At 38.4% G+C, this 13,669-nt stretch overlaps 1 protein-coding gene across 2 annotated transcripts in view; it reads right to left on the bottom strand.

The window, feature by feature from the left end:
* Nucleotides 1-12,190, bottom strand: part of DMRT1 (doublesex and mab-3 related transcription factor 1) — an 87,291-nt gene extending 75,101 nt beyond the window's left edge. Inside the window, exons 1-2 of one of the 2 annotated variants that reach the window (XM_075208804.1) lie at nucleotides 12,100-12,190; nucleotides 8,674-8,919 (exon numbers count right to left, since the gene is read on the bottom strand). In XM_075208804.1, coding sequence (XP_075064905.1) covers nucleotides 8,674-8,895 — 222 coding nt within the window. In that variant the 5' untranslated portion in view covers nucleotides 8,896-8,919; nucleotides 12,100-12,190. Of the gene's footprint in view, nucleotides 1-8,673; nucleotides 8,920-8,996; nucleotides 9,080-12,099 lie in introns of those variants that run through there. The other variant, XM_075208813.1, reaches the window with a different exon arrangement.
* Nucleotides 12,191-13,669: the final 1,479 nt, after the last annotated feature.

Genomic DNA, 13,669 nt, shown 5'->3' with positions numbered 1-13,669 from the left:
AGGTTAATCGGCTGCTGATAAAATTAACCTTAGTGTGTTTGTGTCAGTCTGTGTGTAAGGGACTTTAGACTGGAAGATCAAATGGAGCAGGGACTCCATACAGCGCTTCGTAATTGATGGCGCTATATAAATATAGAATTGATGATGATGTCTTTTCTAATTTTCTCATTTTAGGTGTATGGGTGAATGACATAACTATTAAAGATATGCGCTGCCCCTCGTGTTTCGATTTCGAAACCGATGTTTTGGCTTAGCTACCGATTTTGTCGAACAAACACAAAAGGTTTTGGTTTTGGATTTCAATTTAATTAAAATTGATAAAATGATGTAATTTTGAGAGTTTTTTTGCTCCTATATTACTATTTATAGCATTAACATTCATTTCCAGTCATTCCCAGTTTTCTAATGATCCCTTTACAATTTTCACCAATTTTTGGTCAAAGTCTGTAGCGAGCTGTCTTAATGAAGGATCATCGCATTTGCTTTCTCTAATTCAATTAAAAAAATAATAAACTGAATAGTGTTGATATCTCCCTTTCATTGGCCCCAAAGCTCCTTTGCATGTTCAGATTTACTATTGTAATTGAATAAATAAATAACCACACGGACACCAATAAACAAAAATGGTGGCAGAGAGAGCAATGCGAGTCAGCTAACAACAATACCAAACAGTGAATGGTCAAATTGCCATTACACCGCTGGTCCCAGAATATAATCCTTTAGATGTTACAGCTTCCTAGTAACTGTCATAAGCTTTTAGAACTAGCAGGAGATGTCTTCATCTATAGCAGCCACTTTTCCCATAGAGTTGGACACACTCACATGTACTTGGATGCCCCCAGGACTTAACTCAATGTAGTATAACCAGGAGATAGGAGAAACGTGGCCAAGAGCACGGCCCCCACCATGTCCACTCAGGAGGCAGCAATAATTTATTACAACCGCGTGCCCCGTCTGCCTGTCAATAGCCTGGATGCAGCAGCAGTGTGAGGTGTCCCTGTTGCCCTGGCATCAAAGTGAATACACCGCTCTGCTGCAAGTCTCGGGCAGTCCCTGTTACCCCGGGATTGGAAGAAGCTTACCTCGGGCAATGATTTTTCTACCCTCCCTCCCACATAAATATTTACAAGTCCCCTGGTTTGATTCAGAAGGGCAGCATTATGGCACAGAGCATATAAGTAAAACAAGGAAATGAAAGCCATGCTCTTGGCAACCAATGAATGCTCTGGCAATGTATTGTGTGCCTAATATTTGAATATTTATAGTATGGGTGCAGGCCACCTTCATCTCTCAGAATTCTCTTTTGTTTATATAGCGACAGCAAATTAGGTAGCTCTTTACAATTCAGTACCTACTTGTCTAAATATCTACTGATGCCTTTGTTCATCTAATGACATTGTATTGTTACTGCCTCTTCACTCTCCACAATGCCTGCTGTATAAAGATTCAAACAGTGTGTACATTGCGTTTCAACATTTTTATCTACTGCACCTTAAAGTAAATTTTTGGGGGTGTTTAATTTATCCAATGGGCTTGCTTCAGTTGATAGCATGGCAGATGACATTTTTTTGCAGCCGCTGCAATGTTCTACATGCGATCACTGAATGCTGAAAATGCCCAGAAAAAACCCTCAGACACAAACTCCCTTTAAAAATAGATTTCACTGATTGACCCCTCCAAAATAGACAAGTATTGAAAAATAGAAAAGATTAGAGTATAATAATATATAGCCTTTTTTTGAGTGTGCAACTACTGCTGAAACTTATTTCAGTTGTCACTGCCCCACACAAGATTACTTTTACTAGAAAAACTTTGTTTTTTGGATTCTGCTGCTAATAGTCTGACAGCAAAAGCACACTGTTTTACTAAGAAATAAATATACTAGTTAGCTCAGAAAGATAGCTATCTAACTCTGTCTGTATATACTGTCTAGTACTATATATATATATATATATATATATATATATATATATATATATATATATATATATATATATATATATATACATACACATATACACACACACACACAAGGCATTAACAACAACAACAACCAGTAGCCACTAGTCTGTGTAAAGTCTGTTTAAGTGTGAAATTATAAGCAATTGATCAGTAAACTACTGTCTGCAGAACTGTTTTACAATAGTTACAGAATTCTACTGCTTTCCTATGTCCCTGGTTCACCCTGAACGCTATGTTATAAGCACAGCACCGCAGCTAACCTCCTCCCTACACGCTTGAGAAAACAAGGGAGGACTATATATACAAAAGAGGGCGATCAAAAGCTTGCAAGAGTTTTGCACAATAAATTCCCGGAAATGACGCTTCACCTCATTTTGAGATCAGAGGTTGGTGGGAGTCATGACTCGGTTTCCCTCGAATCCCTAACGTCGGATTTAACATAATCCAAACCACTCATCTCTAATACCTATTTCCAGTTTGCTTACTTGGGGGCTGATGTAGAGTTGGACACAAGTCCAACTCATGAGTGCAAAAAGTACTTTCAGCCAAGGATCCGACTGAGACGGATCTCCCTTTTGCACCTCTGTGCGCTTAGAGGTGAAACGGGGGAGGTAGTGGGCGAGCCTAGCAATGTAAAGGCGTGTTCACACTCTTTACATGCTATGCAGCCAGATATAGGTCTCTAGGAGACTTATTTTTTGCGGGTGCTTTCTACTGGTGCAACAGACCTTCATGTGTTAAAAAAAGTAAAAATAATTAAATTTAAAAAAAAGGTATGCACCCCTCCCAAACAGCATAACCAACCCTTGTGATGTTTGGGGAGGAGAGAAGAGAGAGGACAATTTTTTTTTTACATTCATTTATTTATTCCTCTGCTTTACAGAGCCGCTCTGACTCATACGCTTAAGTGTATCATGCACACCAGCCCATAAGACAGATACAGAGTTGTGCTTGTGCAAAAATCTGTCCTATTTGGAAATCAGTGTAAATTGCGGGATGCAATTTACAATTACAATTTCCGTGTAAATTGTACCCAAATCTCTACATCAGACCCTCGGTATGGGTGGGAGCATAACAAAAAAGTAAACACAAAATATATGATAATGCATTTTCATTATATTTAAAGGAACACAGATAAAATATATCTAATTTAGTGTATAAGTTAAAATACAGTATCTAAGTACAGTCCTCGTATTATTAGGCTGATTTACTAAACCCAATGAGAACAAGCTCCATTCAGCACTTGTTGCCTACTCACAGTGCAGGCAGCCATCTTGTGGACAGAACCAATATTAATAAAAACGCAGCCTATCCATTCACAAGGAAATAATAAATATTGGTCATGCCTCATGAATATTTGTTAAGAAGTGTCACAGTGAGGTCACTGATTGCTAAAGAATTCATAAGCTGCAATCTCATGAACATTGGCTCATCCCACAATATTGCTGGAATAGTAGAATTTAAAATAGATCTATTTATGGGAAGATCAGATAGGTAGGTTCCAAGCTTCACCATCTACCAGGATTCAGTGGCTGGGCATAAACATAATTTAACAAAAAATGGTTTTGGAAGGGGCAGTCATAAACCGGTGCAGGAGTGCGCCAATTATTAATTTAGCTGGAGAACCCCTTTAATCGTTAGAGGGACGGGTTTTAGGTAGACTCCTAGAAATATACTCCAGCAAAGCATTTAATCTGAACATTTCCTAATATCCATTTGTAATTTCTCACACTCTTTATGAACTTATATTTGGAAAAAAAGTAAAAAAAACACAATTTAATCTCACTTATATACAAGAGATGACAGTCATCCCCCAATAACTCATAACCATCATTTACAGACAAACAGAAGGCTGAATTGAGTATGGCCCATTAATGTTCTATTAGTAACAAGACCCAGAAGCTCCCTAATAACTCAGATCTTGGATATGGGTGGAGACATGTGTGATACCCCTTTGTAGTTTTAGGTTGTGTATGTAGGTGTGTCAATGTGTATGTGCAGTGCCTTCACCTTAGCAGGGGAGGATTGTGTGAGATACTTGTGTTAGATAGTTGCCTTTAAAACATTTACTTTATTGGATTTACATTTATTGGGTGTAAATATAGATTACCACTGAAATTTGAGCCTTATATTACCTTCAGAAAACATATACAAATTCAGCCAACTGAACTGAGAGAGCTTTGTAATTCTTTACAAATTAAGAGGCTCAACTCACAAACTCAAACACTAGGCTAGTTACAGGATAATTCCACTTTTGGGGACCCACCCTTCATAAATATGAGCCCTATATATAGCAAATGGGTAATCCTGCCCCCTCCCTCCACAGGAATGTTATCTGAAGCTGGCTCAAGCTGATTTATGCCAGTCTATTAAAAAATATCTGTATCACTTTCACAGAGCTCTAGGTAACAGGTCACCACCAGGTGACAGGTATATGTGAAGGACATATTTGATTAAGGAGGGGTCCACTAAAGGTGGGAGTTATCATTTAAGGAACAGCCCAATTCGCACAATCTGCAGCCAAATTCTTAGCAGATGGCATCTTGGTGAACTAAATCCTAGAGTAAAAGCAGGAGCAAATATGAAATATGAAAAAATTGCTTTCTTGAGCTCTGTGCATCTACCCATCATACATGGCAAAACCAACAAATGTGGAATCTTAGAATAAATATTATTCCATAGCTACTTTATGGTAAAAAAAAAATTGAAAAGATCCAGAAACCACTACAGACTCTGCAAGGGAAATATAATGTTAGTATTTAGATTTTGTTGATAACTAAAATAAGTACTTTTATTAGACTGAGCGCCACCAGCTGAGCATGCACATTGGACCTCATTTATGAAGTGCATTGGATGTATACCACATATAATTTTGTTTTGAGAACCATGTACCTAGATGACCGACCACAACACTATGCAAGTTTAAAGCCTACCGCTTTGTGGACACAGACTTTCTTATATATTCAAGAATGAAGTGAATGCACAAATGATTTATTTTTGTCTTGTCAACACACCCAAACAGCAAACATTCTACCTTACTGAATATAAACGTTATAACTTACACATACAAAAAGCTGATGATACCAGGGCTTATTTACTGTTCAAGATTGTTGCGTTTAGTGTGCAAAAGCGTCGTGCTTTTACGAACATCTATTTCACATGGAGCAAGTTTTAACGCATGAGAAATAAATCATGCTGCCTTCCATTCATTTAAATGCGGTGTTAGAATTTTAGAAAGCACTTGCAGAAATGAGCCCATAAGCAACCATTCATCCTATTGTTAATGCACTTTTCAGGGGGTAGTTAGCAGCTTAAAAGCACATTAAAGTGTTAACAGGACTGCGCTGTAAAAACTGAGGTTTGTACATTGCACAAACTTGTATATTTATCATCATGTCTTACAGTTTTAAAGTATTTTCAACAGTGTAGTATCAATTTTAAACAAAATACAAATACAGGTTAAGAAAACATTATACAATAGACATGTCAAAAATTCATTTTTTTCAGGTTCCACCAAAGAATATAAATCAATCTAGTTGAGCTCTGAGATGATGTACTCTGTTATATAGAATTTACTAATATTGTCAAATATGTATGATTATATATACACACATAGATTTGAGAGCTTGACAGAAGTAAAAGATGTTGGAGATAGTGTTTAATCAAAGGGGAGTTTCTTCTTGTGCATATCAGGCTTGTTAGTAAGTTTATTCTGCATCTAAACTGGCTGTAGGAAAATAATTGTTTGCACCATGTCAATCAGATAAGACAAGATCAGAGGTCAATCACCCAATATTAATTTGGGAACTTACATATACATTTGTGACCGTTCACTTTAAAATAAGTGTCTGGTATTTTACCTTTGAAAACCAAACTCTAATGGCTGTACTTCTAACAATTACATTTGTTGCTAATAACAATTACACTTACACATACTAAATAATAGAATCCAAAGAAAAGTGTGTATTTTTCACAGAGACATATTTTTTGCAGAAAATAACTAAGTATCTGGAAAATAATCAGAATGTAAAATATCTTTATGTTTGTATTCTGCCAAATCTTTTTGCTTTATGAGCGATCTGCTGTGATTTTGGATACATTTTTCTCCATTTCACAAACTGGGTTGGAAATGTTTGTCATGCAAAAATGCTACTTAGGGCATCATTTGGAATTAGGAACAAATCCAAATGTTTCCCAAACTCAGTCCTCAGGTGTATTCATTACTGACCGACAAACATATTACATATTATAATTTTTTATTTTTTTTTTATATTGAAAGCCTTGAGCGTGCTTTCGTGTCCTAGTGCTCGAAAAAATAAGTGAGAAACCCCAAATAAAAAACGTGCACAATGTTGCGGGTTCAGACCCTCCTCAAAAGAGGAAGGGTCCCTTGATCCCCGACCCCCGGATCCATAAGGACCCTTAGGGGGCAAGGGTCTTCAGACCCCCTTCGCCGCAAGGCTAGGGGGGTCCCTTTTGCCAAGGGTTTTACCCCAAGGCACCAGTTCTTCTGCCTCCCCCCAAAGGGGGAGACTTCAGAGGGGTTCAGGGAGATGGGAGCCACTAGGACCACACCGCCTCCCCTAGATCGTCAGGGGATCGGACCCATAAGGGATGCCCCAAACCCATCCAATCCGTGAGAAAAAACATAAAAAAGGCAAGTGACAAAACGGTGTAGAAAATAAATAGTGCCGTGCATAACGGCCCCAGCCTTCCGGCCGAGATGTTAAAAATTGTTCCTGCCCAGCCAAAAGGCCGGGGCAAGAAAAGGTGGTGGTAGCTGGAAGTGAGATTGTGCTCTGTGCCTTCGTGTCAAGTGAGGATGATTTAAACCTCAAGTGATATCGGCACCCCTGGGTCACCACTCCAGGGGCACTTTTTAAACTCAGGCTTCCAAGCTACCGGCCTTCTGGCCAGACCAAGCTTTCCCATGGTCTTTTCAGGTTGGGCGAGGCCTTACTCAGACAGGTACTCACTTGATCTTAGCCAAAAGGCCGAGAAGCATATTATAATTATACCACCTGTGGATCTGTTACAATGTGTCAGTCAGTAATGACTACACCTGTGCTCCAGCAAGGAGATATGGAAAACATGTACTGTTAGGGAGCCCTGAAGACTGGGTTTAGGAAACATTGATAAAGGGTGGAGATTTATACCTGGACAAACCATGCAAGTGGTGCAAATACATCATGCAAGGAAAATACCACCTGCTTTTGCAGGTAGCACACTAATAAAAACACTGCCCCCTTCCAACTCTAAATTTTTGATTTGCCCCACCAGCAACACAACATGGTTTTCACTGCATATATAAATATAGTCCTGATTTGTCCTCTTTGTCCATAGAAAGAAATATCAAGCCAGTCGCAAATTATCATGAAAGTGCATTAACAGTAAATAAGGGTAAGCAAGACCTTAAGATGTTTGTTTTTATTGACCTAGTGAAATCTGAAAAAAACTTGACAACATGTCTATTGTATATAGTTTTCTTAATCATTTATTTGTATTTTGCTTCAAAACACACTAAAATCTTGAAAATATTAAGAACAATAAGGTATCATAATATAAATACAGGTTTGTGCATTATACTGCAACTTGTAAACCTCAACTTTTAGGGCTCAGGGTAACACCTGAAAAATACATAGGAAGAGTGGATCCCACCATTGCATTCTAATATTTTAAAGCAGCATTTCAATTTTAGAATGCTGCACCATCCATTTCTCAAGGCCTGTATTCGGTACAATAAATTATGTCTGTAAAAGCGCCGCTCAGGAAAAGCATGTTATTAGGAGTCTAAAGTGTATGTCAGTGTTCACGTATGTATTTTCCCAGTGTATATGTGTGAACGAGCCCTATGAGTTACACAGTATAACTGCATGCAAAAGTTCCAACTAATGCATTTTCTTCAATTTAAATCTAGCTTTATATTTCTCCCTGTTGAAAAGGGACTAAAACAGATGAAAATACAGGACTTTATTTACATTTTTAACCTAGTTTTTCCAAATAGAGAAAAATGTATCCAAAATCACTGCATGGTGCTCAAGAAACTATACAGTTTGGTTGAACATAAACATGAAGATAAGTATTTTGCATTCTGATGAACTTCCCCGATACTTATAGATATTTTGTACATGTTTGTGAGAAAAATGCACACTTTTTTTTGTTTTTTCTATAGTAAATGTAAATATAACAATCGTACATAAAAAAATAGAATGCAAATTAAAATAATGTTACAAGTACAATGATGGGTTTTTCCAAATGTAAAATACCAGGCACCTTTTTCCTGTAACCGACACAAATGTATATGCAAGTTCCTAAATTAAGACTGGAGATGAGACCATTGACATCTAAATTTGTTATTGTCTATTATTCTCTTTATTAGCCACTTTAGACTTCATATGATTATATTGAAGCAGACGATTTGTATTACAGAGCACAACATTTTTCAATTTATTTATATATATATATATATATATATATATATATATATATATATATATATATATATTTTATTTTTTTTTTAAAGCTACGAACCATTGCTAATGTAGAAAGGAAATTATGTTCTACAAATATTCATTATATATATATATATATAATCATTCTACATCACATCAGCAGTATATACATGTATCACTAGATATAGCGATATCTTCGCCCATAAACATATTTCCTGATTTCCCTTATCTCTGTATAGGCCAATGCAGTATCTTTTACCTGCGCAGCCATGACGCGCTGTCTCTCTGCTATCAAACTGCACTTCTTGCACTGGCAGTCCCTCCACATACAGAAACGCTTGTGCCCCTTCAGTGGAGAGGAATAGCCGTGGTTCCTGCAGCGAGCACACTTGGGCAACCGCGGGCTCTTTTTTCCATGATTCCCTGTGGAGGGCAGCCCAGAGCTGCGAGGCTTGGTAAATGGCTCTCCGTTGTTGGGCATCCTTGTCCTCCTGACAAAACTATCCTACAGTGATCAGAAAGGTAGAGTGAAAATGGGTTCCTTGTAAATTACATTCACTTCTTCAGGCTAAGGTAACTTACACTCCTTTAATATTACACTGACACGGTCTTAGTCTGTAGTAGAAAAACACTTTGCAACATCTGGGAATGTGTAGATGTCTGTGTGGGAGACTAATCAAAGGGAGGCAACAAATGACCTGTACAGCTGATATCCCTCCTACAGTCTCACACGCAAGCGTAGCAAGGTACATTCTCCAATACTTTTAAATGTGCTTTGACCCTAATATAATAAAAATCATTTAAGTGAATAAACCTGTATACAGACATTCGTCATTCCCTGCAGTGTTCAGAAGCATTAACTCTCGTTAAAATATAATGGAGTTCTACAGGAATCTGCACATTGATGAAAACACATTCATTAAAATATATATTTCTTTTACATTTAAATGTAATTCAGGAATTCCAAAAAGCTGCTACTACAGTATATACAACTCCTCTACAAAGTCATTTCATGTTATTTTGTGAACAGGCATCAGTTTTAGGATTTGTGTATATGTTTCTTAGAGATGTGCTCTGGTCACTTTAGGGCTTTCTTTTCTTTTAGAGAGTAGCTAGCCAATAAGATTTTATCTAGACCCCATAGATCCAATCTTATCAGAAATATATTCAAATCAGAAGTAGAAAAAAAATGTCTTGAGAAGGCAAAAAAAAGTGACAAAGTTAAAATGTACTGAAAGAATTCAAAAAATAAATAAATGAAGACATGGAAGTGGCACTTGGAAAACTTGGTCATTCTACAAAAATTACCATAAACTGAATAATAGTTTGTACCCTTTTAAGTCATTTTCAGTCATAAAAGTTAGTGTATGCTAATGAGGCAAAAAGGACATGATGTAGATCTGTTGCGCTCAATCCTTTTTTTTGTTTTTAGTGGCCCTGAGTGTCAGAGTGCTAACGCTCGTCAAAAGTGGTGATCTACAATGCAAGGTGCTGCATATCTGATAATCAGGGGACCCCAAAAAGACATTCTGTGATCCAATCTGGGGTGGGCAACTGTGTTTTAGACTGATAAAGGAAACTTTGTTCAATTAGGCTACACTTGTGCATGTCCAAATTGGATGAGATCAATTTGACTCTTGGGGAGGGAATTTCAATTCAGCATGAATTGTCTTGCAGGCATTCCAGAGACACTTAAGACACACAAGTCATTTAGAATCGGACGCAATTTACACTAAAATCACAAGTGTACATTACATCCCGTAATTTACACAGTATTTAAAGTGGCACAGATCTTTAGATCCGTGTGACTTAGTATAGTGTGCAAATTGCACAAACACGCCTCTTTATCTGCCTTATGGGCCGGTGTGCAAGTGTATTATACACAGCGCCCTGACGGATCTTTGGCCAAAAGTGCTTTTTGCGCTGATTAAAAGGACTTGCGTCCGACTCTAAATGAGGCCCTCAGTTCATAGATATTTACAGAATTATCCGCTCATGTTTCCTCGCACCTGAGCGTATATTTGTACCATAGTATTGGTTTGTGGTACATCTGGGCCCACAATCCCGCACTTAGTCGCAAACTGGGACATCTGGCCCCACAATCCCGCACTTAGTCGCAAACTGGAACATCTGGGCCCACAATCCCGCACTTAGTCGCAAACTGGGACATCTGGGCCCACAATCCCGCACTTAGTCGCAAACTGGGACATCTGGGCTTACAATCCCGCACTTAGTCGCAAACTGGGAGATCTGGGTCCACAATCCCGCACCTAGCTGGAAACTGGGCCCATAATCCCGCAGTGAGTGCTGTAGATGGAATAGTTTGTTCGTTCTGAGACTGAAAATTTAATTTCAGAGTCACAGAAACTAATGAAATTCGTAAGAATGTGTATATAGCTATAACAAGGCAGTTTTAATAAGTGTGACAGGAATGAATGAGTGACTATTGTGCTGTAATTCTCTAAATGACCAGATGAAGAGCATAGATATGAAGGTAAATTGTGCTAATGTGTACGCATGAATCGCCCGAGCAATCTGACCTTCAGTCGTTCGTAAAATCATTGTAGATGACACATTGGTCGGAAAATTATTCAGTGCGTACCTAACCTAAGTTCATTCAAGTCGTGTCACTGCACTTCAAAAAGTAAATTCACCACTATGGGAGCACATTGTGTACATACTCACTATGACTATGGGGTAAAAGAAGCAGTTACACTAGTGTTGTGCTGTATTTTTCCCATTCCTGTCAACGGCCCATTCATTCCAATGTTCCATTTATTTTCCGGGAGTATTCCATTGAATTGAATAGGTCTGAAATTATATCTTTATAGGTTGAATTTATTTTCATACCATTATTTATTTTTTTCTTCTCTGGGTCAAGAGATTTATTTAGCCACTATTTATTTATGTGTGATCAAAACCTGCCACCAGCCAATCATATCACAGCTAGCATGGGAATCCAGTTGTGATTAGCTTAGCGCTAAGGGAAGTCCCTGTCAATTCAGTTCACAGTCATTATACACCAGAGATCCTCGGTTAGCATCTGGGGATATATGATGCTGTGGAAGGGTTTGTGGCTGCACAAATAGCACAGAGATTGCTGCTTCTTATTGGTACCCTCTACCCATTTCAGAGCCCATTCAGGAGTGCAGCTTTCTTAAAATTAAATATTGGTTTTGGGTACAGTCATCCCTTTAAGGATTTTTTTTTCCTAATAAGCTAACTCTTTACTTGTAATTGACTTTAACTATTATAGTAGTAACTTTAGTACAATGAGTTAAGGTATAAGCTTAGTTCGCAGTACAGTAAGGTACAGTAAGGAGTCTCCTCCCCAAATACATGCACATTCCGGGATCCCGGCTTCTAATATCAGCCATTTCATGCATGTCCAGCTGGGGGTGCACTACTGAACAATCGCATCACTAAAATGGTAGATATGTGTTGGTTGGAGTGTCACCAGCATGTGCTGTATCAAATGTATTAAAAGAAACGAAAGATTCTTATTATGTCTTCCTATTGTTTGCAGAAGCCGTTGAATTGTTTCAACTACACTGTAAATATGATAAGACTCTCACCGGGGTCATCACTGTTAGGATCAGGGACGCATGACCGTGATGTGCCAAGTCATACGGGGTTATCAGGGCAAATCACCAGCCTGTGTGTATGGGTGGCCAGGACTACTTACCTGCTGCTGCACAGAGGTAGATGCAGATGATGGAATAATGGTGTCACCTAATAGCACTTCCCGCCCAGAGTGGGTCTTATATTGCGCAGGCTGAGCCTGTGCAGCTCCTCTTAGGAGAATGAGCCGCTTCCATTGGAGGAGAGGACATGTCAGGTTGATGTGCAGTCAGGTTTAGGCCAATTGCATTTATTTGGGTGGTAATATTAGGTCCTCTTGTTCTAATGGAACGACAGAAAAGTAATGTTTGTTGTTTGACAAAAGCTTCATCTTCATAGCTATTCCGTGGCATCCTAAAAACTCATCATATTTATGTTATATTCAAATATTTATCTGACATGTTTACTGTGCAACTTTGTGTCATATCCTGTTTTGTATTAGAAATAACACTATAACAGGTTTATTTACAACTGGGACAAAAGCTCTAAAACCTGTGAAAACTCCAGTTTTCCAATTTTGTATTATATTTTCTCCCTCAGGACAAATAGAATTGTTTTTGCAGCATAATGCAATTATCAGGACAGAGAAAAGGGTAAGTATTTTATTTTTATTTTTTTTCACTGGGACTCCCAAGGAGATAGTTATATATCCTTTCTATTGTTAATACTCTAGGTCAGATCCACCTGGCAAATAAATGGGGGCATAACATGTTGGTTATCATTGCTGTGATATTACCAGCAAACACTGCATAAATTCACTTGACCACACCTCTTACAGGGATTTTCTGATACTCCTTTCCGGACAGGTAGGCTTTATGCAGTAAAGCCATTTATAAACGCCACCTAAATATAATGGTTCTCACCGCAGTGCATGGCTCCAGAACTAAACGTGAACAAAGTTGCTGTGAAATTTGACATGAATCAAGTTTCAGCGTTCTGTAAAATGTCTTTCTGCATTGTATTAGTAATTTCGCTAAATTTACAGTTAATGCAGCAGGAGCTCTTAGCGGCAATACAATCGTATATATATCCGTGGGAATTTCCATGAGCTGAACTCAGGGTTAGAAATGTGGCATTACAGCAGGTGGTCCCCACGCTGCGGGTTTCCCTGGCTGGAAAAACTATTGCTAGTACTAGTAAATTCGAGGGACCACCATTTTGCTAGTACTATACTAGGCTGGGAGCACTAAGGCTGGTTAAGCGGGTTTTTTTGGGGGGTTGTATTTTTTTATGATTTATTTCCTTTTTTTTACACAGCAAGGTCCATGTTGATGGTTTCCATCATCACCATGGATATTGCACCAAGGAGAAAGCAGCTGTAATAGATACGCCTCCTAGAGGCTTAGCTGCGGCTACTTCCCTCTCAGCATAATACATATCAGCGTTAACATGTCCTTAATTTACGATGCTGGCCCACCACTTCGCCTGTTCTGTCTCTAAGCATAGAGAGCTGCAAGGGAGAGATACATCTGAGTCTGATAGGGATAGGCAGATACAGTCTAGGAACTCCAAATACTAAAGACTGAAAAGGTCACAAACAGGATTGATTGATCGATGCAGCCAGCCAGCATTTCCAGGAAATTTAATAACCTAAAAGTCAAGTAGGTGACAATGCAGGCACTAAGCACCCAGGA

This window comes from Mixophyes fleayi, chromosome 1, assembly GCF_038048845.1.
Source record: "Mixophyes fleayi isolate aMixFle1 chromosome 1, aMixFle1.hap1, whole genome shotgun sequence".
Lineage (NCBI taxonomy): Eukaryota > Metazoa > Chordata > Amphibia > Anura > Limnodynastidae > Mixophyes > Mixophyes fleayi.
The sequence above is the reverse complement of the archived record's forward strand: the minus strand, read 5'-3'. Positions and strand labels throughout refer to the sequence as shown.